The sequence below is a fragment of the Callorhinchus milii genome, unplaced genomic scaffold, assembly GCF_018977255.1.
Source record: "Callorhinchus milii isolate IMCB2004 unplaced genomic scaffold, IMCB_Cmil_1.0 Scaffold5, whole genome shotgun sequence".
Classification (NCBI taxonomy): Eukaryota; Metazoa; Chordata; class Chondrichthyes; order Chimaeriformes; family Callorhinchidae; genus Callorhinchus; species Callorhinchus milii.
Genome location: NW_024704746.1, coordinates 3,161,900 through 3,187,175, shown reverse-complemented (window position 1 = coordinate 3,187,175; position 25,276 = coordinate 3,161,900). Strand labels below are relative to the sequence as shown.

Below are 25,276 nucleotides of genomic sequence, written 5' to 3'. Positions count from 1 at the left end.
AGTTTCGACATGGAACACTGTGAACAGTTTGCAAAGCAGCTGCTCGTGGCAAATAACTGCAGTTATTTATAAGTCCACCCACTCCAGGCAATGCTGAATCATTGTGCCACCTCAATTATAAAGAGGCGAAACAAAACATATTTATTTTATACACGGTATGGAGTTCACACAGGTGAATACAGTTGGTTTGAGTACTTAATTGAAAGCCAGCAGAATGGAGGCAACAACAATTATTTCTCCTCTGAAAAGCGTGGAGGCACGACACTCTTACTCAAGCGGCTCTGGGTACTGGAATCCTTTGGCACGTTAACAATCTGAACTCCACAGGAAGTGAGTGCTCCCTTACTAGCTTAAAGTGNAAAAAAAGCTAATTCACCCACCCGGGAGTAAGGCACACTAATTGTATGATTTAATGTGCAAGGCAAATAGATAAGTGCAATAAGTTCTGATTTTTTAAAATACATATTAAAAGGACTTCACTACATAATACACTAATTTTACATTTTTTTAACCAATTCTGGCACAGAAACATTCCCTTCTTTGGCCCTTATGGTTGTCATAGTAATTACTATTAAATGTTGATTCTAATTTAATCTAAGAATATACAGTACTGTGTTAGTGATAAAGATATTCTGTGAGACACAGAATAACTAGAGAGTATAAATAATACAAGAATTCACACAATCGAATAACAGATTGTGTGCATTGTTGTCGAGCAAGGTCCAGCTCTGACAGAGTTAAGCACAAATGAACAAATAAAACAGTGCTATTCGCATCTAAAAGCAGACGATTTGCCTTCAGCTCCTTGCTCTGCATGTTATACAAACCGTGCATACAAAACAGCCACTTCAATCTGGACACTATAGGCACAGACACCCATGTAAAGAATATAGAAACACACACACACACACACACACACACACAGTGTGGAGGCTTCTCATGTGGAACCTTCAACTCACTTGTCACAGCTGACAAGTATTAAAGGAAATTCCTCCCACCATCCTCCAATCATAATAAGGTTAACCAAAATATAAGGAAACTAGTTTTGAGAAAAGGAATATTTAGAAGATCATAAATGGCATCTGCGTTTCCTCTGGTGGGGAAAATCCAGAACAAGGGGGCACCGACTTAAAATTAGAGCTCGGCCATTTAGGAGTAAAATCAGGAGGCAGTTTTGCATACAAAGGGTAGTGGGGAATCTGAAACTCTCTCCCCTAAAAATAGTGGATGCTGGATCCATTCAAATTTTCAAGACTGTTTTGGATTTGTTAGGTCGGACTATCAAGGGATACCCCAACTCAAGGGTGGGGAATTGAGGTACAGATCAGCTAATGATCTTATAGGATGGTGGAACAGGCTCAAGTGGCTGAATGACCTACTTGCTCCTGTTCCTATTTACACACTTCAGATATGACATATTTAGCCTTTTCTACACAAAGAGTATTAACCAGAGGCTCACACTATCCAACACGCGGAGTTTCACAAGGGTCCAGTTTCTAGGTCAGGTAATTTTATTGCAGCTTAACCGTTTTCCCCAGCATGAGAACTATTTTCTTGTGCGGGCTAAGTAAATGTACTGAGACTTTTAAGCACCATTGTATTTAGCAAGCAGTCTAATGTAAACTCAACCTCTACAGTAACAGCTGGAAAAGAAACTTGTCTGAACGCTTCACTTCATTCAGTTGGGAGAACGTGTGCAATTGGTGTGAACATTCAGAGACACTGAGCTCCCTCAGCTCCTCAGGTTCTGCAGGCTTTGGAGCGGTCGTTTCATTGTGAGCAACATGGCAGGCTTGATCTTAGGTTTGCCCTGGAAGATTGCGGCCTCGCTGTCAGTCACAGGGAAGCGCTGCTGGTAGATGTCAGGGTATTCCTTTTGGAACTGAAGTGGAGAAAATAGCAAATAAAAAACAAAATCAGTCGTACTCATTTTAAGTTTCAAACTAGCAATCACACTTTAAACATTCTTCCAGCTGGGGCGATATTTATTCAACCTCCCAGGATGTGCAAGGACCTTCAAGAAACATATTCCTGGTAACAATAATACCTACATTGGATTTAGCACCTCACTGCGTCTTTTGAGTCATCTCAGAGTGCTTCACAGAATATACTGCGAAGTATAGTAACTGTATTTTGTGGGTGAAATGAAAAAAATAAGCACATTGTGTCGAGTGGACGACACACAGGACATTCTCCTGCTTTGGCTGGAGGTGGCAGCACTGACATCAAGAAAGGAGCGCTGAACCAGTAGGGTGAATAAAGCTGCACTTGAAGCAAATGAAATGTCAAAGATGTCACTTCAATACTCTTATACCCAAGTGCAGCAGCATTTCTGTGACTGAATCGAAAATAATAATAATCCTTACATTTGATATAGCCCCTTATCACGTCTTCGAGACGTCTCAAAGCGCTTCATAGAATATGCTGTAAAGTGAATTGATTGTATATTTTGTGGACGAAAGGTGGCAGCCAATTGCGCACAGCAGCGTCCCACAAACAGTCGTGGATTGGGTGACCAAATTATTATTTTTTCCCCAATATAACCACATGTCTATTCCCAAGTGCATTTACCAGTTAAGCTGTTCACAACTCATCACTATTATAGACACAGCAGACCCCAGTGCCTTGCCTTACTTGTTTAAGCTTTTTCCTCTTGTCCTTGACTGGCAGGCGCTGGTCTTTGAGAATGTTTTCCAGCAGCTCGCTTATCGCCACCTGGGAGGCAGAAACCTTTTGCTCCTCAAACTCCTTCACGCTGATTTGTTGGCAGAATGTGTACGTTGGCCCGGAGCCAATGTCACTTGTGCAAGGATATTTAATCTGCAAAACAATAAGTTACCACATCACACCCTGGAAGTACTTTACCCGCTGTGTGAAAGAAAGTCACATCGTGGCTATTTGAGTCAATCTTTTAAAAAAAATACTTGCATTTGATATAGCGCCTCATCACCCGGTCGAGATGTCTCAAAGCGCATCACAGATTGACTGTCGAGTGAATTGACTGTATTTTGTGGGCAAAATACAGCAGCCGATTGTGTACAGCAGACACAAATAGCTGTGGGTTAACTTTTTTTGGTGGAGGGATTAACACCCCTGGAAAGCAATCTGTCAATTGACTAACAACAGGGTTCCTACTTACTCCACACACCTCCGTTTACCCACAAGAAGGAAACTTGCCTACGATTTCAACCTGCCCGGGAAGGGTCACTTGGATATTTTAAACCAACTCCAGATCATGGACTAAAGGTGAATCAGACCTGAGCTTTTTGGAGGTGGCTGATGTGGTCCCTCACAGCATTGCTGAGGTAGAGCGGGACCACGAGGATGTCCTGATGGTGGTCTAGGAGGAAGGACACTAGCCTGGTGGCCAGCAGCTCATCCAGGTCAACTTCCCTCTCACAACGCAAGATACAGCGGGAAAATGTTTGAATCATCTGGAAGGAAACAACAACAAGAACTTGCAGTTATATAGCGTCCCAGAGCGCTTGGAAACCAAGACATGGTTCACAATTTTCCACTTCCTGTCACTCCACTTTCCCTTCCTTCAAATTACTCTTCCCTGTTCTAAAGGCAGCTACTCATTGTCTAGACATTACACGGTAGGGGGGGGAGGAAATGGCACAACCAGGGAGGAAACAATCAAAGATCAGTTCAATTAACAGAAATAATTTGGTCACTCAATCTACATCAGTTGTGGTAACTGCTGTGCGCAATTGGCTGCTGGGTTTTGCCCACAAAATGTACAGTCAATTTACTTTACATTACATTCTGTGTAGGAAGTCTCTTCCTCCTGCCGCTCTGCTATAAAATGAGCAGCTTGGCCCCAAATTCCCCCTCATTACAGCACTTCAACCTCATCATGAAGCAGTTAGGCATCCTTGCCAAGCAGTGCCAGTCTAGTAAACTTGTGCACTGTAACCCTGACCTAATGTTCTGCCTTACAGGAATTAATCTACCTCACGGGAAAGTGGAAAATTCACGACCAAAGCAGTAGCAATAGAGATTGTGTCAGAGAATAGGCATTACTGCAGTGTGCTGTGCTCAAGGTGGATTGTAGGTTCCTGAAATGGGAGCACATTCCATTCCTCAGTACTAAATCATTTTTTAAAAAACCTCCACCCACAAATAATGTTAATCCTTACATTTGATGTAGTGCATTATCACATCTTCGAGAAGTCTCAAAGCGCTTCACAGAATGTACAGTAAAGTGAATTGACTATTTTGTGAGCATACGCAGCAGCCAATTGTGCACCGCAGTGTCCCACAAACAGTCGTGGATTTTATAAAAAGGGAGTATTATCCCAAGAAAAGCGATCCGCCAATCGACTAACAACCTGGTTCCTGCTTACTGCTAGAAACCTTACCCACTAAGGTTTCGCCCTGGACAGGCTACTCAGGAATCGAAGCTGGATCCTCTCACTTGCGAAGCGAATGCTCAAACCACTATACTACAGGATCACATCAAACAAGGAATAAGGCAAGCTGGTTGCTAGGAAGCAAAAAACATCTTGATGTTGGGAGTTCTGGAGTAAAGAAGCCAGATTCAGATGGAGGAACATACCAAGGTTCTGGTTCCCACGGTGCTGTGGAGTGGAGGCATGTCGACGTTCTGGCTGATGCGAGCCATCATGCGCAGGAGCAGCTGCAGTTTTCTGCGATAGTGTGGTGGCAGGAAGAGGCAGCACAACTGCAGGGCTTCGATGGCAACCTTCTCCAGGTGAGGCTGAAGCAAACCTACAGTGCAACACAAAATGCATTTACACAACGGCTTCACGTCGGGAGGACAGCCAGGATTTGGACCCGAGCTGGGGGTTTGGATCAGGAGGAGTGGGGAGCATAGGGGTAGGAGGGTGACCGAAGGTACAGTCGAAGAGGAGGGTCTTGAGATGGGCCATGAATGAGGCAAATGGAGTGGGGGGGGGGGGAGCAAGGCGAAGAGACTGTAGGTTGCAGTACCAAAGGGTGGGGGCAGACAAACTGAAGGCCTGACTCCCGATAAGTGGGGCGGGCAGGGCACTTGGAGCAGGCCAGAGGCTGCTGAGCAGAGGGAGCTGACGGGTTGATATGGCAATGGTGCAAGTATCAGTCAGTCATGGCTCGTTACTATATTCGTTCTCAACAACAAGTGGAATGAGGTACAGTTGCCAATGGTTACAGACTAACGCTGAATATTTCTGCTAAAAAGCACCACACGATATGGATTCCTAAAATAAAATAAGTGGCATTCTTCAGAGGACTTTTTTTTCAATAAAAAGTTAAGTGCATTAATGTACACCTAATCTAGCCTGTCAAGCAGTCACTGTGAACCCAGGCTCACAGACAGTTACAGTGACAGATGTGGTGGTTAGTTCATCACATCCATCTCCGTCACACAGCGCCCAAGAAACTAGGTCAGGCTGCAGGTAGGCAGCACAACCTGCTCCAGCATTCACAATGCTGTCTTGGCAGCATATCAGGGCACAGACTGATCTTCTACATTTACCTGTAATATGAACATAGATACAGCCTCCGCCCAACAACAACAAAAACAATAACTTGTATTTACACAGCGCCCCTCATGCAGGGTAGTGTCCCAAAGCGCTTAACAGTGGCGGAGCACGATGCTGAGCCGGGTAGGGTGTCCGCAGAAGCGGTCGAAGAGGAAGGTCTTTGAGCACACGGCCTGAAGATGCAGAAGGCCGGGGCAAGGTGGAGGGATAAAGGAAGTGTTCCAGAGTTTCGGGGCGTAGCGGCTGAAAGCATGGCCACCGATTGTGGAACGGAGGGGACGAGGGACATGCCAGTCGAGCGGAGGCAGCAGTTTGGGGAGTAAGCAAGTCTGGAGTAACCAGAGGGGAAAAAAAAAAGCACAAGTAAAGCACAGACAAAATAAAAAGCATGCTGTATTTAGCAGTAGCCTTACTTGTGCCATTAAAGCTTCCTACACCTGTTGAAAGGTAAGCGGTTGCATGAGCACGGTTTTCAGAACCACCCACAGCACTTTTGTTTTCCTGAGATGCATTGGTGCCTTCAGAAGCAAAGCACTTGTTGTGTGCTGAGGTAGCCAAACAGAAAGCACTCGGCCTTCTCAGACCTATTTCAGATGAACAAAACGGTTTCATGGAGTTTCTGGCAACTGGAGCATTAATACTAGAGAAGCTCCCAGTAGCGCTGGTCAGTTTGGAGTTAGCGGCTTTATTTAAACCGCTGGAGTTCACTTTGGAATAACGCTGCAGTCTTTGGGACTGCAATCCTGGGTAGCGCTGGCCATCAACGTCAGCCTTTTGGGTGTTGGCCTTGGTTAACTGACCATTGAACAAGCCGGAATCTGGACAGGCGCGGCAGGGTTCGTGGTTGTGTTCCGTCAGAATCCATGCCGAATTACATCTGGAGATGGTCATTGGTGACCCATCACCTTCTGAACGAAGATCAGTCATCGACTCTGCTCTTAGCCTGCTGGACGTGAGCAGGTGGACGTTCTGATGGTGGGGCTGGTCATCTCCAGGTCCCGACACATCCATACGCTCACAGCCTGCGGGATCTGCCACTCTCTCCCCACTGGAACAATCATGTGAGAGTCCTGCAATATGGCTAACTGAGCTGTACCTCGACTGAACCGTAGACAGTTCACTATGATAGTCCTTCAAATGAGTCAGGTTCTGACAGCTCCCTCCCAAGAGCTGCTTACTGACACGGGTTTTCCTGCAGCCTACAGCGTGCTGGTTTAAATGCCTGGCGCATCCTTTCTGGAGGTTACGATGATTTTGTGTCACCCTTTGCTTGGGCGAACACTCCATCTCCTCCTCCTCCTCTTCCTCCGCTGGTTCCAGCAGCCGTCGTGTTTCTTCAGAAAGGTCTTTACGAACTAAGCTCAAGAGCAGGCACTCTGTGGATTTGAAGAAGTTGGTGTGATTGTTCAGGTGCTGAGATTTGGCCGGCTGTGGGCAGCAGGGTTCGTCCAGGTTTTTGCGTTTTCCCTGAGGTCGCTTTGAGACCATGATGTAGCCACACAAAACTAGCACGAAAGCAAAACAAAATATTAAACACAGATGGGGGAGAACGAGAATAGATTTGGGAATGGGAAACTTGGAATATTGAAAAGCAAGCAAGCAGAAAAAGTTACACAAGTCATTGCAAAAGACAAAGAGCACACCATCAACATAGCAATATACCATACAATAGTATCCTTGCATTTGATATCAATATCCTTATGTTTCGCCCACAAAATGTAGAGTCAATTCTGTGAAGCATCTTAACGACGCTATAAGGCAGTATATCAAATGCAAGGATTATTATATAAGCTTTATGCTATTGACAGGATTTCACTAACATGCAGTGATTATTTGTAGGCAACCGTGGCATCCAATTAACACAAGGCAAAGTCCCACAAACAGCCATGATACAAATGATCATTAGGGAACGACAGTCAGAACACCAGGAGAAACTCCCTTCTCTTTAGAGTGTAGAATCACGTGCAACAGTGTGCTTTAGATATTCTACGCACCCTTCAGATTTGTAAAATCACAGGTGAGATGAACAGAATTAAGTACAGTACACAATGCTCGATATAAATAAGACAGTCGTAGCATCTCATCTGATGTTGGCTTTGATTCCGTTGTGGTAGTTTTCTTTTAAACACCTACCTAGGATATTCACAAAGAGCTCATAGTATTGCAGTGTAAGCAGAGGCTCGGGGAGCGTTAGAAAGTAGTCTGCCACTGTTTTGAAGACATCACGTTCAAACCCAGGATAGGTTGGCTGGCATGAGTCATTGTTCCTTGGCCCTGAAAGAGATTGCTTTTAAGTTTGAGAATGAAATAGAACTGGGGCCAACCCAACAGAGTTTGACTTGTCAATGAAACCCAGAAGATCAAATTCATGGCAATCATCAGTCTTAACTCAGATACACTTTGCAACAACAACATGTATTTATATAGTGCCCCTCGTGCAGGGAAGCATCGTGGCGGAGCACGACACCGAATCGGGGGAGGTAACTGTAGCCACAGTTGAAGAGGAAGGTCTTCAGGTGCGACCTGAAGATGGGAAAGGAAGGGGCAAGGAGGAGGGATAGAGGAAGAGTGTTCGGGAGTCTCAGGATGTAGTGGCTCAAAGTGTGGCCACCGATAGTGGAACGGAGGGCAGACAGAAAGCCGGAGCCAGTTGAGCGGCTGGTCAGAGAGGTAGGGATGTGCCAGGGCATGAAGGGATTTGAAAACGAGTGAGAGGATCTTGAAATCAAGGGAAGCTAGTTTCTTGTGATAACCTTGTTGGGTCAAATTACATTTTTCTGTTCCTTTAAGGAGTTTTAAAAAAAATCTTACAATGATCACGTGTAAAACCTTTATCACCAAAATGCTAATAGCATTGCTTTCAATTGAGCAACATTTTGTGTCCATTTTCAATTAGTTGCAGAAGTACCTTACAGCCAGCATGCACTCCATTATGAAAGGATTACTCAGTACGGCAATTCTGGCTCTCTGAAGAACTAGAACAAATAGTGCAGGGTCAATTTGAGATGCCTTAATCCAGCACACTGTACTGTTTCCAGTGCACTCTAACCTACTTTTCCTCATTGGGGGTAGACAATCTCACATCAGAATGAATTCTCTGCTTCTCTAATCAAAGAGTTTGAAATCTTGGCTCTGTATTTGATAGAGCTTTATCACATCTTTGAGAGGTCCAGAATCCACGAGAGAGTGGGTGAGAGAGAGAAAGACAGTTTGTCCCACAAACAATCGTGGTTTGAGTGACCCCAATTTTTTTTGAAGGGTTTATTGCCCTTGGAAAAGCGATTCGCCAATTGACTAACAACCGGGTTCCTACTTACTGCTAGGTAAACAGAGGGATGTGGAGTAAGGAAACTTGCCTACAGTTTCACCCTGTCTGGAATCAAACCCAGGTCCTCTCGCTTGCGAGGCGAGTGCTCTAATCACTAAGATACAGGACTCCAATCTCACATCAGAATGAATTCCCTGCTTCAGCAATCAAAGAGTCTGAAATCTTGGCTCTGCAATTAATATCAAACATTTATGTGCATTTCGGACACGTGGAGGGGAAGGTGGGGGGGGGGGGGGAGAGAGAAGGGAAAAAGTAGAGGCAGAATGCAGGGAACAAACACACAATACATTTTTAACTAGATGTTATTCTTGAGACATTTGACTAGAATTATTCTAGTTTTATTTTGTTGAGAGTTGTACACTTACAGCTTGCCAAGCACTTCATGGCTGACAACACCCAATGAGGCAGGTCATCTGTAGAGAAAGGAAACATGTAAAATTTCCATTTAGATAGTGCCTTTCACGACAATGTCTGTACGTACAGTGCTTCACACAGGTGACTGGGAACCCAATTTTTAGAGTTAGGAAGGGGAAAGAATGGGAAATTGAGGAGGTTATGGGTGGTTTGGGTGGGGTGGAGGGGGAATGACCAAGAGACTGGTTAAAGGTGTGTGTTAATAATAATCCTGGCATTTTATATAGCACCTCATCATGTCTTCGTGACATTCAAAGCGCTTTACGGGATATACTGTAAATTTTGTGGGCGAAATGTGGCAGTCAACTTAATGTGGGCGTGAAGGTGAAGTGGGGAGGTGGGAGACACATGGAGTTCCACAGGGTGAGGACAGATTGGATGAAAGCTCACTGCCGATGGTAGGGCAGATTGGACGGGGGAACATGAAGCAGACCGCTGTAGCTGAACAGAGAGAGCTGTGTGCTCAGCTAAAACTATTAAGGCTGGAGTCTGGTCGTCAAGGAAACTGCTAAGGCACTGCTCCTTCATTTTAACACTAACTAGCAATGGGAAGGAGAAGAAATTAACACTTATTTCAGGGGTGAAGCAGCAGGAACCGAAATCTCAATTTCAATACAAGGAATTAGAATTTGGTACTATCCTTTAAAAGAATAATGTGACAACAACAAATTACATTTACATAGCCGCTTTCACGTCGGGAGGACATCCCAAGGCGCGGGACTGGACAGTCAGGGATTTGAACCCGCGCAGGGGCTTGGGATCAGGAGGGCAGGGATGGTAGGGGTAGGAGGGTGATCAAAGAAGTCTTGAGACGGGCCTTGAAGGAGGGAACGAGGTGAAGGGAGTTCCAAAGGGTCGGGGCATAGGGGCTGAAGGCCTAACTGCGATATAAAACCTACTCAGAAGCACAAGATCGGCCATTCAAAGACAGACTTGATAATAATTTAGTAATAATTCTAGCATTTGATATAGGGCTTGTTCACATCTTCGAGACATCTCAAAGCTCTTCACAGAATATACTGTAAAGTGAATTGACTGTATATTTTGGGGCTGAAACGCAGCAGCCAATTGCGCACAACAGTGCCCCACAGTCGTGGATTGAAGTGACCGATTTATTATTTCTTTTCTTGAGGCATGTGGAATAAGGAACCTTGCCCAAGATTTTGCCCTGCCGGGAATCGAACCCAGGTTTCTCGCTTGCCTCGCAAGTGCTCTAACCAGAGCTACAGGGCTCCATGATGTCTGAATCTGTAACAATACACACACAAAGCTCTTGTATGGTGGTGATTGCATAACCAGCTATTACTCAGCTAATGTCAGTTCAATCCAGGCCAGTACCATTTACTGCCTCCTGTACAAGATTTCTCTTTGTAATATACAATCCTCATTCCTGTTAACCAGTTTTACATAATAAATAGTCACAAGGCAAGTTAGATAAGATGTTTTATACAGAACGAGGCTGGAAAGTGACGTTCTCTGGTATTATTCTTTCAAAAGGAAATTAGATTCTCTTGAAAACGAGAAATATTAAGGCTTTGGGGGAGAAGGACAACAAGATTAAACAAGTTGGCCGATGTGGAGAAAAAGGTTCTAGATTGGGGAGAACCAGATAATTTAGTGAAGCAACACATGGAGCATCAAGCAGGCAAGAGTATAAAAATATCTTCTAAATATTTTGGCAATATTTGGGTAAACTGAACTATAGGAAACCACTTGGTGAGCGCAAAAGTCTGTGTGGTGTATATTTGGAGGTTAGGCTATGATGTTGAAGACCACCTTCAGTGAGATCTTAAATGAAAGCACCCCAACACCAACCTGATAGAGATCTAGCGATGGAGTTGGTTGGGGGTAGGATACTGACCGAAGGCACAGTCGAAGAGAAGGGTCTTGAGATGTGCCTTGAGGGAGGCAAGGCGGAGGGGACTGTCGGATAGAGTTCAAAAAGGGCAGAGAGGCTGCCGATAGTGGAGCAGACTAGTGCCTGCTGAGTGGAGAGCGCGGACCTATATGTGCAGGGATAGTGTATGTCACAGGGAGTTGAAAAACAGAATCTTACCCGATTTATCTTGAAGTATGACCACCCCATGTTTGCTGACGTTTTGTACATTATACGTGATGTGTTGCGGAAGGACTTGCGAAAAATCCAAAACCTCCTCTAATGACGCCGGGCCCAAGATTTTCTGTAGGCTGAAAATAAAATTAACAGGAATACCTAGGTGGGATTACTATGGATTAACCTCATCAGAGAACAGGGGACAATCTACAAGAGCAAAAGGTAAGCAATTTCAAAGTATCTAATTCTCTCACGTGGCACATTCCTCTTTGCTCCTGATCTGACTCCCTCTTGCTTTGGTAAGCAGGAGGTTGGAGTCAAGCATCACTACCTTGTGTGAGGGGTGCTATATGAATTTAAGTTGTTGTTGCTGTATGGTTGGTATTTCAACAGATAGAACAACCACACTAACCTAGGACATTTTTCTCCACCTCAATTAGCTAATACTTGGCCTAACTCGAGTACATAATCCTTTGTAGTTGTGATATGACTTGGTGGCAGCTGCTTTGTAAAATCTAAACCACAGACACAATTCTGCAAAAAGTAGTCCTGATGATTGGACATGCATCAGGCAAAGGTAATGCTAAAAATGTGATCCCCATGCTAGCTGGCCGTGTGCCATTTCACAGAGAAAATTAGGCATTGCAGTGAGAACAAAGAACGGCACTCACTACTTCAATAAATTTCAGATGAGCAAGATGGTGAAGAAACTTCAGTGGGAACATAGGAACAGGAATAGGCCATTCAGGACCTCAAGCCTGTTCCACCATTCTGTCAAATCATGGCTGATCTATACCTCAACTCCAATTACCCACCTTTACCCCATATCCCTAGAAACCCTGACCTAACAAACATCTATCCATCTCAGTCTTGCGTATTTGGAAGCTGCAGTCAAATTTACAGTGATATTCTTCATACTGTGGAAGGACGCACAATACATAAAATTTAGGATTATTTGGCGGACTCCCTCCCTACCCTCCATCCCTCCTGATCCTAACCCCCAGCTTGGGTCCAAATCCCTGACTTGAGACGCCTTCCCGATGTGAAAGGCGCTGTGTAAATGTATAACAATGCTTTTATGCATTTTATAGCTGGCAATGGATCATCCTTTTTATACAATCTTAGAGGACAGTTAAGCCCCATGGAGGGAAATAAACCAAAGCAGAGGTGTCTCATTGCTGCAAGATTACAACATGTACATCTGGAGAAATCACCAGCAAATCAATGAGATGTTTTACATGTAGATACCTTCAGGTTAAATGTTGTTTGGGAAACGCATTGAACTCTTGATACTACAAAAGCATAATTTCTCCCCCCCACTCGTTGTACACGGTGACCAATAACTATTATTTAAAAAACATAATTTATTTGAGACTTATTAAACATTGTAATGGTATCACAGCTTTTTGGTCACCCAATATTATATACATTTATAATGTTTGCGATGACTTACTGAATGATTGCAATCTCTCTCCAAGCTTCCTCTCGGTCACTCTGTGTAACTTCTCGGATGTAAAGTAACTGTCCTTCTGGAGTTAAGTCTGACATCTCCTTACATGATTCTTCCTCACATACCTTGAATTAACACATTTAATATTAATTATAATCCTTGCATTAATATAGCCCTTTATCACATCTTCAAGACATCTCAGAGTTTCACAGAACATACTGTAAAGTGATGTTTTGTGGGCAAACCACAGCGGCCAATTGCGCACTGCAGTGTACCATAAACAGTTGTGGATTGAGTGACAATTTTTAAAATTTTAATTATTCTTATTGTTTTTTGAAGGGATATTCACCCCCGGGAAAGTGATCCACCAATCGACTAACAACAGGGTTCCGACTTACTGCTACGTAAACAGGCACATGGAGTAAGGAAACTTTCCTAAAGTTTCTCCCTGCCTGGGAACCCAATCCAGGTCCTCTGACTTGCGAGGCGAGTGCTCTAACCACAAAGTGAGAGGAATTCACAATAATAAAACCAAACACTTGTGCTTGAAGACAACTCTTTCAATAAAAACAGAGTACACTCAATATACAAAGTGTCCTAAAGGCAGGAATTGAATCATTGGGTTTCAATCCACAAATACTTTTAAATCGGAGTGGTGGAGTGAATGTTGAGAAAGTCCGACAATGCGTTATCAGGCTGAGACCTAACAAAAAGAGTTTAAGCTATAATGAAACTAGGTCAATATGGTTTATATTCCCTTGAGTGAAGGGACGATCTAGTTAAAGATCTTTAAAATAGATGCCATTAAGAAGAGGAAATAACCTGTCCTACACAAGTTGCATCCAGAACTATAAGTGAAGCGATTCCAGAAAGCACTTCACAAAGAATATGAACTGTTGGCATAGAATCCCATAAAATGCAGAACAAATCGGAAAGTAAAGACTACATTTCTCCTGCTCACAGATAACCAAATAGATCAGAAAGTGGAGTGCTATCTTCTTAGACTGTAAGTCCACAAGTTACCATGTGAGGGCGTTGCACTGCTTTTCAAATTCAGAAATGCTAAAAGCATCACAGGAACTTGCAGAACCACAACTCTAAACAAAAACGGGCAGGCCTAGAAAAAATAATGAGGGGTAATCTCTTTAAAAAAAAGGTAATTAAATCTACAACTGTATGTGGGCCACACAGCTGTGCGCAATTGGCTACCGTGTTTCACACAAAGTATACAGTCAAGTCACTTTACAGTATTTTCTGTGAAGTTGGAGATGCCTCGAAGATGTGAAAGGCACTATACAAATGTAATCTTCTTGTTGTTGATAAGATTATGTATAAATGCAAGGATTATTATATAATTGAACAGGAGACTTAACAAAGAACACATTAGTTTCAATGCCCAGGCAATGTGGTAAAGCAACAATCCAACATGCCAAGGTATAAAGAGCCTGGCAGACAATGCACAAGTACTGCCAAACAGAAATTCCATTATGGCCACATACTTTACTATATACTTATATTCCATTTTCTTAAAAGGTTAGTGGAGAGTTGAGTGCTGAGTGGAAACAGCCTTTCTCTTGATAACCATAGACACAATGCAACGCCAGTGGCAATAATGAGTACTTAAATCATTTCACCTGTGGGCTTTCATATTTCTTTGGTGTTCTCCGAGAAAATTTTAAAAAGCCATCTTTGTCCTTGGGGTAAGTTTGCGTAGCATTTTTTCTATAGAATGGAGGATGGCTGGGAATGATTTTCAGCGGCGATGTAGTGGGAAATCTGTTCAAAGAGATCAATACACTGTTGCTCAAAGGGTTGAATTCAAGATCAGATTCAAAATTTAAAAGAAAGTCTTAATACAAAGCAAATACTACAAAGGCTCACCACATGATGCGACACCTCCTATACTTATATTATTACATGCAAAAGTTTGCACACAATAATAATAATCATCCTTGGATTTGATGTAGCACCTTATCACGCCTTCGAGACATCTCAAAGCGCTTTCCAGAATATACTGTAAAGTTGAGTCCTCCCGACGTGAAAGGCATTCTATAAATGTAATTTTGTTGCTGTTGTTGTTGAGTGACTGTATATTTTGTGAGCAAAGCGCAGCAGTCATACAGTAGTTTCAAATTATAATTTTTTAGCCCGGGAAAGCAATCTAACAACCGGATTCCTAGTTACTGCTAGGTAAACAGTGGTATGTGAAGGAAGGAAACTTCCCGAACATTTTGCCCTGTTCGGGAATCAAACCCAGGTCCTCTCACTTGCGAGTGCTGTAACTATGTCAGTCAAAATGAATTCAACAGTGCAATACGTCACACATCTGCCTACCACCACATATTAAAGCATTGGACACATTTTATCAACACAATTGACATAGGTCAGCACATCTTTACAGAGCAATCTCTCATGAAAACTGCCAAGATATAGCTTGCAGCCAGCTCTCTCATATTCATGGTAAACCATGCTTTTGTGAAGTACTGTGGGCAGAAATTATACATTCAATCACATTGCTATTTTTAGAAAGAAGTGGAGACTCGGTAGCTAATCAGATATTTGAAATGTATAATGGTGCATTTCAAATATCCAGATTTAATAAAGCTTAATCGTTAACAGTCACATAATCAGGCTTTCAATTTTTTAAATAATAGATTTATCATTGTACAATGTGGTATTGTAGAAATTGAAGATATGAGTTGAGTACCGACTCAGTTCATTCTGCAAATCTGTAGAACACTTCCGATCCCACCCAATTGAAATGTAAAAGTAAATTAATCAGTTTCCTTTATGGGGCAAGGGTGGGTAATTGGAGTTGAGGTACAGATCAGCCAAGAGAAGCTGTTTTATCTTGTACTGAACAGTAGAACCAGAGAACACGGCCTGCGATTGAAGGGGGTAAACTCAGAACAAATCTGCGGAAACACTACTTCAGTGAGCGAGTAGTAAATGGATGGAACAGGCTCCCCAGGGAGACAGTGAAAGCAGAAAATGTTGTTTGTATCAAGAACAAATTAGATTTCTGATAGAAAATAAAACCTCAGGATACAGCATATAGTTTGGGACATGACAAGCGAGTGCCAGGATGCGGAAGGCAAACTAGACGGACCTTGGTCTTCTTTCGCCTAGTGAGCCTTTGTGTTCTTATGATCTAATAGAATGGTGGAACAGGCTTGAGGAGCTGAATGGCCTACTCGTGTTCCTACGTCCTATCCTGGGCTCGCAAAATCATCTCGATTCTGGGCTTCCATAAAACTGCCTCATCACTGCCCGAAAACTCTTACAACAAGCTTAGTTGAAGCAGTCTGTTAGCCTGGGGAACAGGAGTCACTCAGCTAGAAAAAAAACAGTTGACTATAGTACCTGTTGTGGTTCATTTAACACAAGCTACAGATAGGATCAGATCAACTGCTTTTCCCAAGCACAGAGCTCAATTAGCACGCTGAAAGGGAAATACAGACAAGCACAGTTGCTCTGAAGCTAAATGTAAGTCTCAGCAGGGCACTGATGCAATACTCAGATTTTGCTATGAGATAGCTGGAGAATAATTTCAGTTTCTTGCATCTGCCTGAGCCAAAAGAACAGGCGATCTGCAACTAAGCATTGCCAAGCTTATTTGCCAGGCTCCGCTCGACTGGCTCAGCCTCCTGCAAGTCCCTCGTGTCCTCCCTCCGTTCCACCATCAGTGGCCGCGCTTTCACCCACTGACCCCGAAACTCTGGAACACTCTTCTTCTATCCCTCCGCCATGCCCCTTCCTTCCCCATCTTCAGATCGCACCTGAAGATCTTCCTCTTTGGACGCGTCCACGGTCACCTCCTCCATGTTCAATGTCATGCTCCGCCACTGCCAAGCGCTCTGGAATGCTGTCCTATGTGAGGAGCGCTATATAAATGCAAGTTGTTGTTATTATCTTCCTCTCCTTGTGGGAAAATGCTTGATCTTGGCTCAGCGCTGAGTAACCCATTCAACAGTTTGTTGTACCAGTCTTTACGCTTGGCTCAATTGGTAGAACTCTCGCCCCTGGGCTAAAATGTCTAGGCTGATATTCCAGTGCAGTGTTGGTGGAAGCTGGATTGTCAGAGGTGCCGTCCTTCGAACGAGACATTTAATAGAGGTCCCATCTATTGCTGCTTATAGATACAAATATTTTCCCAGTTATATTATAATAATCCTTGCATGTGATATAGCACCTTATCGTGTCAGATGTCTCAAAAGCACTTCTCAGAATATATCGTAAAGTGACTTCACTGTACATTTTGTACGAAACATAGTAGCCAATTGCACACAGCAATATTCCACAAACAGTCATGTTTGAGGGATTATTACCACTAGAAAGCAATACGCTAATCAACTAGCAACCGGGTTCCTACTTATTGCTGGGTAAACAGAGTCATGTGGAGTACGGAAACATGCCTAAGGTTTCGCCTTGACTAGGACTCGAACCGGGGTCCTCTTGCTTGCGAGGAGATGTTCTAAAGAACACACTAGTTTACATCAACTATCTCTTATTATCCTCAATAGTCACATCTTGCCCATCATCATGCTTACTCCTCCACTCTTAAACATTTTATACCCTCTAAAGCTAAGATGTAGATTAAATGTTAAAAGCCTGATAAGCGCTTCAAGGGATTCGTGCGGTAGTAACATTTGGACAGAGCAGGAAATAGCAGCTTGTTAAATTAATTCTTTGCTTTAGTCTTCCGTTAATGAAAGCTGTGGAGAAATTCCAGGACCAGTAATTCTAGCACAGAAATCCATACCATATGTAGAGGTCAGTAGAAGTCATTTAAAAAAACCTCAAGGAATTAAATGTCTGCAAGAAACATGGATAGACGGGACACTATAAAATTCTCAAAGTGAGGGGTGAAATAATAATAATCCTTGCATTTGATATAGTGCTTTATCACATCTTCGAGATGTCTCAATGCGCTTCACAGAATATACTGTAAAGTGAATTGACTGTATGTTTTGTGGGCAAAACAAAAATAAGCAAGGTTCTGGCTAATGCTTTTAAGTATAAACAGATGTATCCACAAACGGATGTGAAAAGGCTGCTTAGTACATTTATCATTTTCTGTAAAGCGGACGGGTGGGGATAAAGGGAAGACATACAAACCTGGAAAAATTATAGACCAGATAGGCTAACATCCATCTGAAAATGTTTGTGCATTTATGGATTACTATCAAAATTCAGATTGTAGAGGCTATAAAAGGGTAGCTAGTGTGGATTCAAAAGCAATAAGTCACCTCTCATAAATCTATTGGAATTCTTTCAGTTGGTTAACTGAATCAAGGGGCTGAAAGGAGATAAATGATTTAAAGAAAGCTCTGGCTAGGCAGCACAAACCTAAGGCTTGCAGGATCCTTTTATTTTATATTCATAAATTAATTGACCCTAAACATAAACAGATGATTAGTATAAAGCAGATTAATATCGATAGATTCTGGCCAAATAAAAAGGGTGGGATTTAGTGTGGAAAAATATTCAAGGTATTATACAATGGAAAGTGAAACATGCACAAAAAACTGAGTGAATGTTCATTACTAAAAAGGTAAAGAACATTCTGATGCGTTTATTAGTAACAGTTCTTATTAATAAGACCATCTAATAATAATCCCTCCAAAACAAAAATAAATCGGTTATTTTCAATGCACGATTGTTTGTGGGATACTGCTGTGCGCAATTGGTGGCGCATTTTGCCCACAAATATACACTTTACAGTATATTCTGTGAAGCCCGTTGAGACATCTAGAAGATGTGAACAGCGCTATATAAAATGCAAGATTATTATTAATTGCCCCTCACTGAAAGTATCCAACTAAAGTAAGACGTGACAAAATAATAGGCAGCCGATAAAGCTAATTGTGGAAATTTGAAAGACCAGAATTATGAAGCTGAACTTCTAGAAGTGACCTACAGTCGTTTTCATCTGAGAAAATGCTACCTCTCCAACCAGATTATCAAACAAGAATAAAAATTCAATTCTATCTTCCCCCCCTCCTCTTCCTCCCAAGATTGGCATGTGTAAGATAAACAATTTAACACATCCATTTTGTGGTGAGTGTGCCAATTTGGGCAACGGAGTGAGGCCACATCATTATGAACAAAGTCAAAGCTCGGAGAATTCATTTCACACAGAGCATGGAGAGATTATACTGTCATCCTTCCAATCAGAGCTGGATTCGACTTCAGGTTCCACAGAATCGTGCATCCAACTGTACTACTCAGCTTCCCAGGGAACAAACAGATCAAATATCCCATGAAAAAATGGCTTGTGTACGGTAACGTGGCTGAGTCACTCGTGAAATGCAACGGTTCAGAATTACAAGGGTACATTTTAAGCTTGTTTAGGCAATCTAGGGTTTGATAGATTGATTACCTGGGTCAGGGCAGAGAGAGATATTTCAGAGCTCTTCACATATAGAAACAGAAAAACAAAAAACACACTAAAGCTCTGGCTTCCACCAGCAACTGATTCTAAACTATTGCACTCACAAGTTGCCGGACAGCGTGAAATGTTGGCCAAGTTTCTTTACTCCGCACAACGCTGTTTACCTAACGGCAAGTAGGAACCTGGTTGTTAGTCGATTGGTGGATCGTTTTTCTGGGGGTAATAATCCCTTCAAAAATATTTTTTAAAGTAGTTTGTTCACTCACTCCATGCTGTGCGCAATTCACCCAAAAAATATACAGTAAATTCACGGTATATTCTGTGAAGTATTTGAGACATCTTGATGATGTGATAAGGCGCTATATCAAATGCAAGGATTATTATTATAGGATGAAGAAAAAATGGAGAGCAACAAAGGGAGAAATATACAGGCCTGCTCTGAGGCAACTGTGCTGATGGCATAAAATGATCAAGCAACACCAACCAGCTGGCTATACTGGAAGTCTCAAAAAAAGTTACATAGATTGCAATTGCTTTCCAAATTTCTTTCAAGATATTAGTATAATTCAAAATGTTTACATCGGTGAGATTATTTTGAACCTACAAATGTTCATTTTCATATTTAAGGTCAATAATGTCACACCATTGGCAGTATTCATGTTAAACAAATATCTGGATACCAAACTAGATAACAGTTGAAGGTGAGCAAGACTGAGGCCCTCCTGATTGGCTCTCGCCAGCCCTCTGCACCTCAGACTCTGGCAGCATCAACCTCCATGGTCGCTCACTACAACTCACCAGTCAGTCAAGAAGTTAGGTGTCTTGTTCGACCCTCAACTGTTTTTTCTTCCCCACATCCAAGCCATGACCCGCTCTGCCTTCCCTCATCTCCTTAACATCACCCGACTCTGCCACTAGCTCACCCCTCAGGCGCTGAAACTCTTGTTCATGCCTTCATCACCTCCAGGCTCGACTATGCAAACCCCCTGCTTGTCGGCCTTCCCAACTCCTCCCTCCACAGACTGTACTCCAGAACTCTGCAGCTCGTGTCCTCTCCTGCACCAAACTCCTTGACCCATATCCCCCGACTCCATTGGCTCCCTATCCTTCAGAGGATCCATTCAAGATCCTGATCCTCATCTACAAAGCCCTCCATGGCCTTGCCCCACCCTACCTCTGCAAACCCCTACCAACCCGCCTGCTCCTTCCGCTCAGCCAGCTCCGGTCTGATCCACGTTCCCCAGACCCACCATCGGCGGGAGAGCCTTCAGCCAGCCTGCCCCCAACCTCAGGAATTCCATCCCCCAATCACTCTGCCTCACCCCCTCCTTAAAGTCTTACCTCAAGACCCTCCTCTTCGACCATGCCATTAGTCACCCCCCTTCCCCTCGTCTCCCTTCTCCCTCCCTGATCCCAGTAAAATGGTGTACATTGTTTAGTGCTTTGGGACATCCTATACAAATGTAATCTTCTTGTTATAGATATTTGTTTAACACTGTCTCTTGCACTTACCAAATATACTAAAACAGACTTTTGGTAAGTGCAAGAGGCAGCGATTTAACAAGTTCGCCATCTAATCAAAGCACAGCAATAAATAGATTGGTCACTGCTTTACCTAAACAGCCAGAAAAAGTTGAGCCACAAACAGTAAGTTGTATTTACCTGTATAACTGACTGTTATCCTCCACGTTCTCTGAACCCCATCTGCCTTTTATATCCTCAATTACATGGTTCTTCAGGAATTTCCTTAATAGCTGTAGAGTCTGTTGTCGTGTCACATCTGGTCCAAAATTACTGTTGCTTCTTAGGAGTTCATGGAGCCAGTCCACTGCCTCGGATGCAGTGAAGCAGCTGCCATACCTTTTAAAGTGCAGTCTATGTTTCCTCAGAGGCATTCCTGCCCTGAAAAGCTTAGTCATTTCATTCCACTGAAATAAAAATCCATAAGAAACATTTCATTGCTCATAATCAGTTATCCATTGACATGCCAAAATTAGACTCTAGAGATCAGAGTATAAGACTCTGCCCTTAAGGAACTTCTTTCATCATCCTAGACACTGTTAAGCCAACAGACAAGCAATATAAAATTGCTATTCAAGTGAATGGAAAAAGCCAATAAATGTACTCTTAAAAGATGCGGTACAAACATTTTGTGGAGTCCTGTAACACATTTGTTAAGAGCACTTGCCTCGCAAACGAGAGGATCTAGGTTTGATTCCTGATCAGGGCGAAACCTTAGGCAACTATCCTTATCCCACATACTTTGGTTTACCTAGCAGTAAGTGGGAACCTGGGTGTTAGTCAATAGCCAGATCGCTTTTCCGGGGGTAATAATCTCTTAAAACAATGGGTCACAATGTTTGTGAGACACTGCTATGCACAATTGGCTGCTTTGTTTCACCTACAAAATACAATTTGCAGCAGATTCAGTGAAGCACTTTGATACATCTCGAAGATGTAAAAAGGTGCTAAATCAAAAGCAAAGGATTATTAGGATTGCAAGTGTAAATTGCAATAACTTTTCCCATCGAATTACTGCAACAGTAGAAGACATTATTAAATACCATCACATGTGATGGTAAATCAGGGACAAACATGACAGATGTAAAGGGTAACACAAAATAAAAGGATACAACTACATCAGGTTTACTTATGCCTTGGAACTGGACAAATGTTCTACAGAATCACATATTCCTAAAGGTTCTATGAGGAGAACTGCCCACAATTGTCAGCTCTGAAGCGACTGGAATGAAAGGTAGTTTCATGTAAACTATTTGCCTCCAGGCTGAATACGTAGCAACGGGTGTACAGATAGATAAAAGTGGTCATTTACTTCAGGGATGTGCGAGAGACCTTGTGTGCGATTGGTGTGCCTATAAATACAGTCAACATTTCACAGCAATTCACTGTGAACATTTTAAGCTCTGTATCAAATGGAGATTTATTTAATAACAGTTATAACCTTCAATGAAATATATGACCCTATATAACATTACTAAATCAACTAAATCATTACCTGCATTTAGTATAATGTTTGTCAATTTGGGAGGATGTCTTCATAAAATTTTACAGTTAAGTACGGGTGATTTTGCTTGTGAATGCGGCACCCAATTTGTGTACAGTAACATAGGCAAATACTGAACCTATAAACTCATATCCACTGCAGACTTTGCTACATTTTATATTTTCAGGCTGCTAAAGGTACTATATTCCCCTCAATCCAAGTTTATCCCCAATTTCAAATGAACCAGCTATTTGTCCCACTGTTGACGGGGACATTGTTAATGCAGATTAGTTTCTGTATTTACTTATTCAACCTTTTTAAAATGGGGTTGGGGAGGTATTAATAATAATTCTTGCATTTGATGTAGCGCTTTTCATGTCTGCTAGACGTCTCAAAGCGCTTCACAGAATATACTATGAATGAATTGACTGTACATCTGTGGGCGAAACACGGCAGCCAATTGCGTTCAGCAGTGTCCCACAAACAGTCGTGGATTGAGTGACTAAATCATCATTTTTTTCTTGAGGGATTATTATCAGGCATGTGGAGTAAGGAAACTTGCCCAAGGTTTCGCCCTGCCGGGAATCGAATCCAGGTCTCTCGTTTGCTAGACGAGTGCTCAATCACTGAGTTACAGGAGGGTACCTCAGTGGTCTATCCTGGGACCTCTCGTATTACTTTGTTACGTTAATGACGTGGATTCTCAGGCTCAGTATAAGAGGAGAAACTGAAATCAAAGGAGGCAGCAAAAGTTTTAAAATAGGGTATGGACATGGGCTGATAACTGGCAATGCAATTTATTTAGATAAATACTAGGTACTACTTATAGGAAGTAAGAAGTGGAAACATGAGCTCCCATTGATGAGCTACAACTTGCCAAGATGGAAGCTGAAAGAGATCTAGAGGCGTTAGTTGACTCATTGCTCACGGTGTTGAAAACAGCGTGAGGCAGCAATGAGCATGGCAAATAGGATGCTGAGCTATATTGCAAATCAGTCGAGTTTAGATCCCCAGACGTCATACCCAAGCTTTGGTCAGGCTGCACCTAGAGCACTGCATATATCTCTGGTTTCTGAAACCAGCGTATGTTTGTGCGCACATGGTAGAGGGAGGAGAGAGGGCCAGGACAAGGGGACTCTTCAAAAAAAAACACAGCTCGATGCTGTACGGTAGTACAGTAGGGTGGGTATTCTAGAAGGATGAGATCAGACAGAACGACGAGGCTTTGTCGACCAAACAAACACGCAATCTTAGATCTTGTAAAGCTCTTCGAGCAATTATTTAAAACAAAAGGCACCGTATCGACGTGAGGCACTTGGAAACGTCCTTCCGACGCGATGAGGCGCGAACGCCAAACGCGCGGATCGTTACAAGCACCGGGACAGGCGCGAGCTGCTGCCGTTTCCTTGGTTAGGATTAAAGTGACTCGCAGAGCTACCGGCGCGCGGACGTCGCGCTCTGCTGCGGAGACCCGCCCCGAGAAGAAATAAAGTGAGCCTTTTTTTTTAAGAAGCCCCGGGTCTCGCTGTCAGAGGCAGCGTTACAATTACAGATAGTCCATTAATAATAATTCTTGTGGGGAACGCCGACCACATACACAGCACCTGCCACACTGCCAGAACACCTGGGATCACTGGACAGGATTGGCTGAGAAGTGTAGTGACCGTGTATTTAGCAAAGCTACAGCTATATATTTACATATAGCTTATACACACACAGCAGAAATGAACAAGGCTCATATAGAAATTGCACCTAAATGCCGTTCTAAATGCTGACACCCTATTGAGCACAGAAATATAAATAGACGTATACATTATTTAAAAATAATGTTAAAAAAAATACTTCCACAATCATCGCAGACATCGCCAGAGAGAGAGAGAGAGGGAGAGAGCAGCAGTTACCACCCAAAGGGGCGCACATACCGACCCCCTTCATGTTATATTAGTATAATAATAATCTTTGCATTTGACGTAGCGGCTCATCACATCGTCGAGTGTAGTGACTGTGGATTTCCGTGGGCTTCAAGCCGCGGCAGCCAACGGCGGCCCGTACCCCGCGCGCGGTCGCGACAAAAAAAGAAAAGCGAGCGACCCAAATATTTGGGCGCCGGAGTGCACCAGATGGTTATGAGGTGAAAGCTGACGCGCCTCACCAGTTTGGTGGCCCGGTACGGTCCCGGCGCCGTGACTCGGGCGTCCATGGCCGAGCGAGCGAGCGCCCAACCGTCGCCAACTGTCACGCCGCTGTTTGAATCCCGAGCTCGAGCGCTCCCGCGGGTCTCATTGGCCGAGCGCTACCGCCCCACGTGATCCGCTCCTCCTTATTTGGGCATTGAGCAGGAGCACGTGCTGCCGCCCTCAACTGAAAGCCGCCCCCATTGCCGTCGACTCATTGGCAGAGCGCGCCACGTGGTGCGTTCCTAATATGGGAAGAGCCCGCCCGCTCGCCCGCTCAGCCCAGCTCATTTTATCGGTGCGAAAAACAAATCTCCTGGAAAACTGTAGTGGTCGGGAATAATTTATAAATCTATATATACAGTATATTAGAAAAATTATTATACCATGTCAATACATTTAGCAGTTATATTGCAGCAAATGAATAAACAAGGGCAGGCACACTAGAAAGAATTACAATTGCCAAATGAGTAGTTTCAAATAATTTGTGCCCGCTCATAATAATAATAATAATAATAATCCTTGCATTTGATATAGCGCTTTTCACGTCGGGAGGACGTCCCAAAGCGCTTCACAGAACACACTGTAAAGTGAATTGACTGTATATTTGGGGGCGAACGCGGCCGCCAATTGCGCACAGCAATGTCCCACAAACAGTCGTAGATTGAAAATGACCAATTTATTATTGTTTTTGGTTTTGAAGGGATTATTATTAGGCTCTGTGTGGAGTAAGGAAACTTGCCCAAGGTTTCGCCCTCTGCCTGGAATTGAACTCAGGTCTCTCACTTGCAAAGCGAGTGCTCTAACCACTGAGCTACAGGACTCCACAAGACTCATATTCTTTATTAAATTGAAAACCGCAGGCTGCCTTGTCGATTTTTGGATGAGCTTCCTTTGAGCATTTGAGACCACGAGCATGTGAGACGAGATCGGAAATGGAAGAAAAAGTTTCGCCCACAAAATAAATACA

At 43.1% G+C, this 25,276-nt stretch overlaps 1 protein-coding gene across 1 annotated transcript; it reads right to left on the bottom strand.

The window, feature by feature from the left end:
* Nucleotides 1-120: 120 nt before the first annotated feature.
* LOC103189137 (DEP domain-containing protein 1A) lies at nucleotides 121-24,370 on the bottom strand. The gene is made up of 12 exons (XM_007909432.2): nucleotides 24,285-24,370; nucleotides 20,791-21,056; nucleotides 14,369-14,510; nucleotides 12,738-12,859; nucleotides 11,288-11,418; nucleotides 9,183-9,230; nucleotides 7,623-7,763; nucleotides 5,903-6,994; nucleotides 4,562-4,734; nucleotides 3,258-3,434; nucleotides 2,635-2,820; nucleotides 121-1,882 (listed from the first exon to the last, which is right to left on the bottom strand). Exons 1-12 carry the CDS (start codon nucleotides 24,330-24,332, stop codon nucleotides 1,733-1,735), a joined length of 2,676 nt encoding a protein of 891 aa, XP_007907623.2. The 5' UTR covers nucleotides 24,333-24,370; the 3' UTR covers nucleotides 121-1,732.
* Nucleotides 24,371-25,276: the final 906 nt, after the last annotated feature.

Bases quoted from the DNA above. Each gene is read 5' to 3' on its own strand.
- LOC103189137 (XM_007909432.2), bottom strand. From the start codon at position 24,332: ATGGACGCCCGAGTCACGGCGCCGGGACCGTACCGGGCCACCAAACTG. The intron at 4,735-5,902 runs GTAAGGCTACTG...GTTGCACTGTAG, and splicing joins AGGAAGCTTTAATGGCACAA to GTTTGCTTCAGCCTCACCTG. The intron at 3,435-4,561 runs GTATGTTCCTCC...GTTTCCTTCCAG, and splicing joins CCGTGGGAACCAGAACCTTG to ATGATTCAAACATTTTCCCG.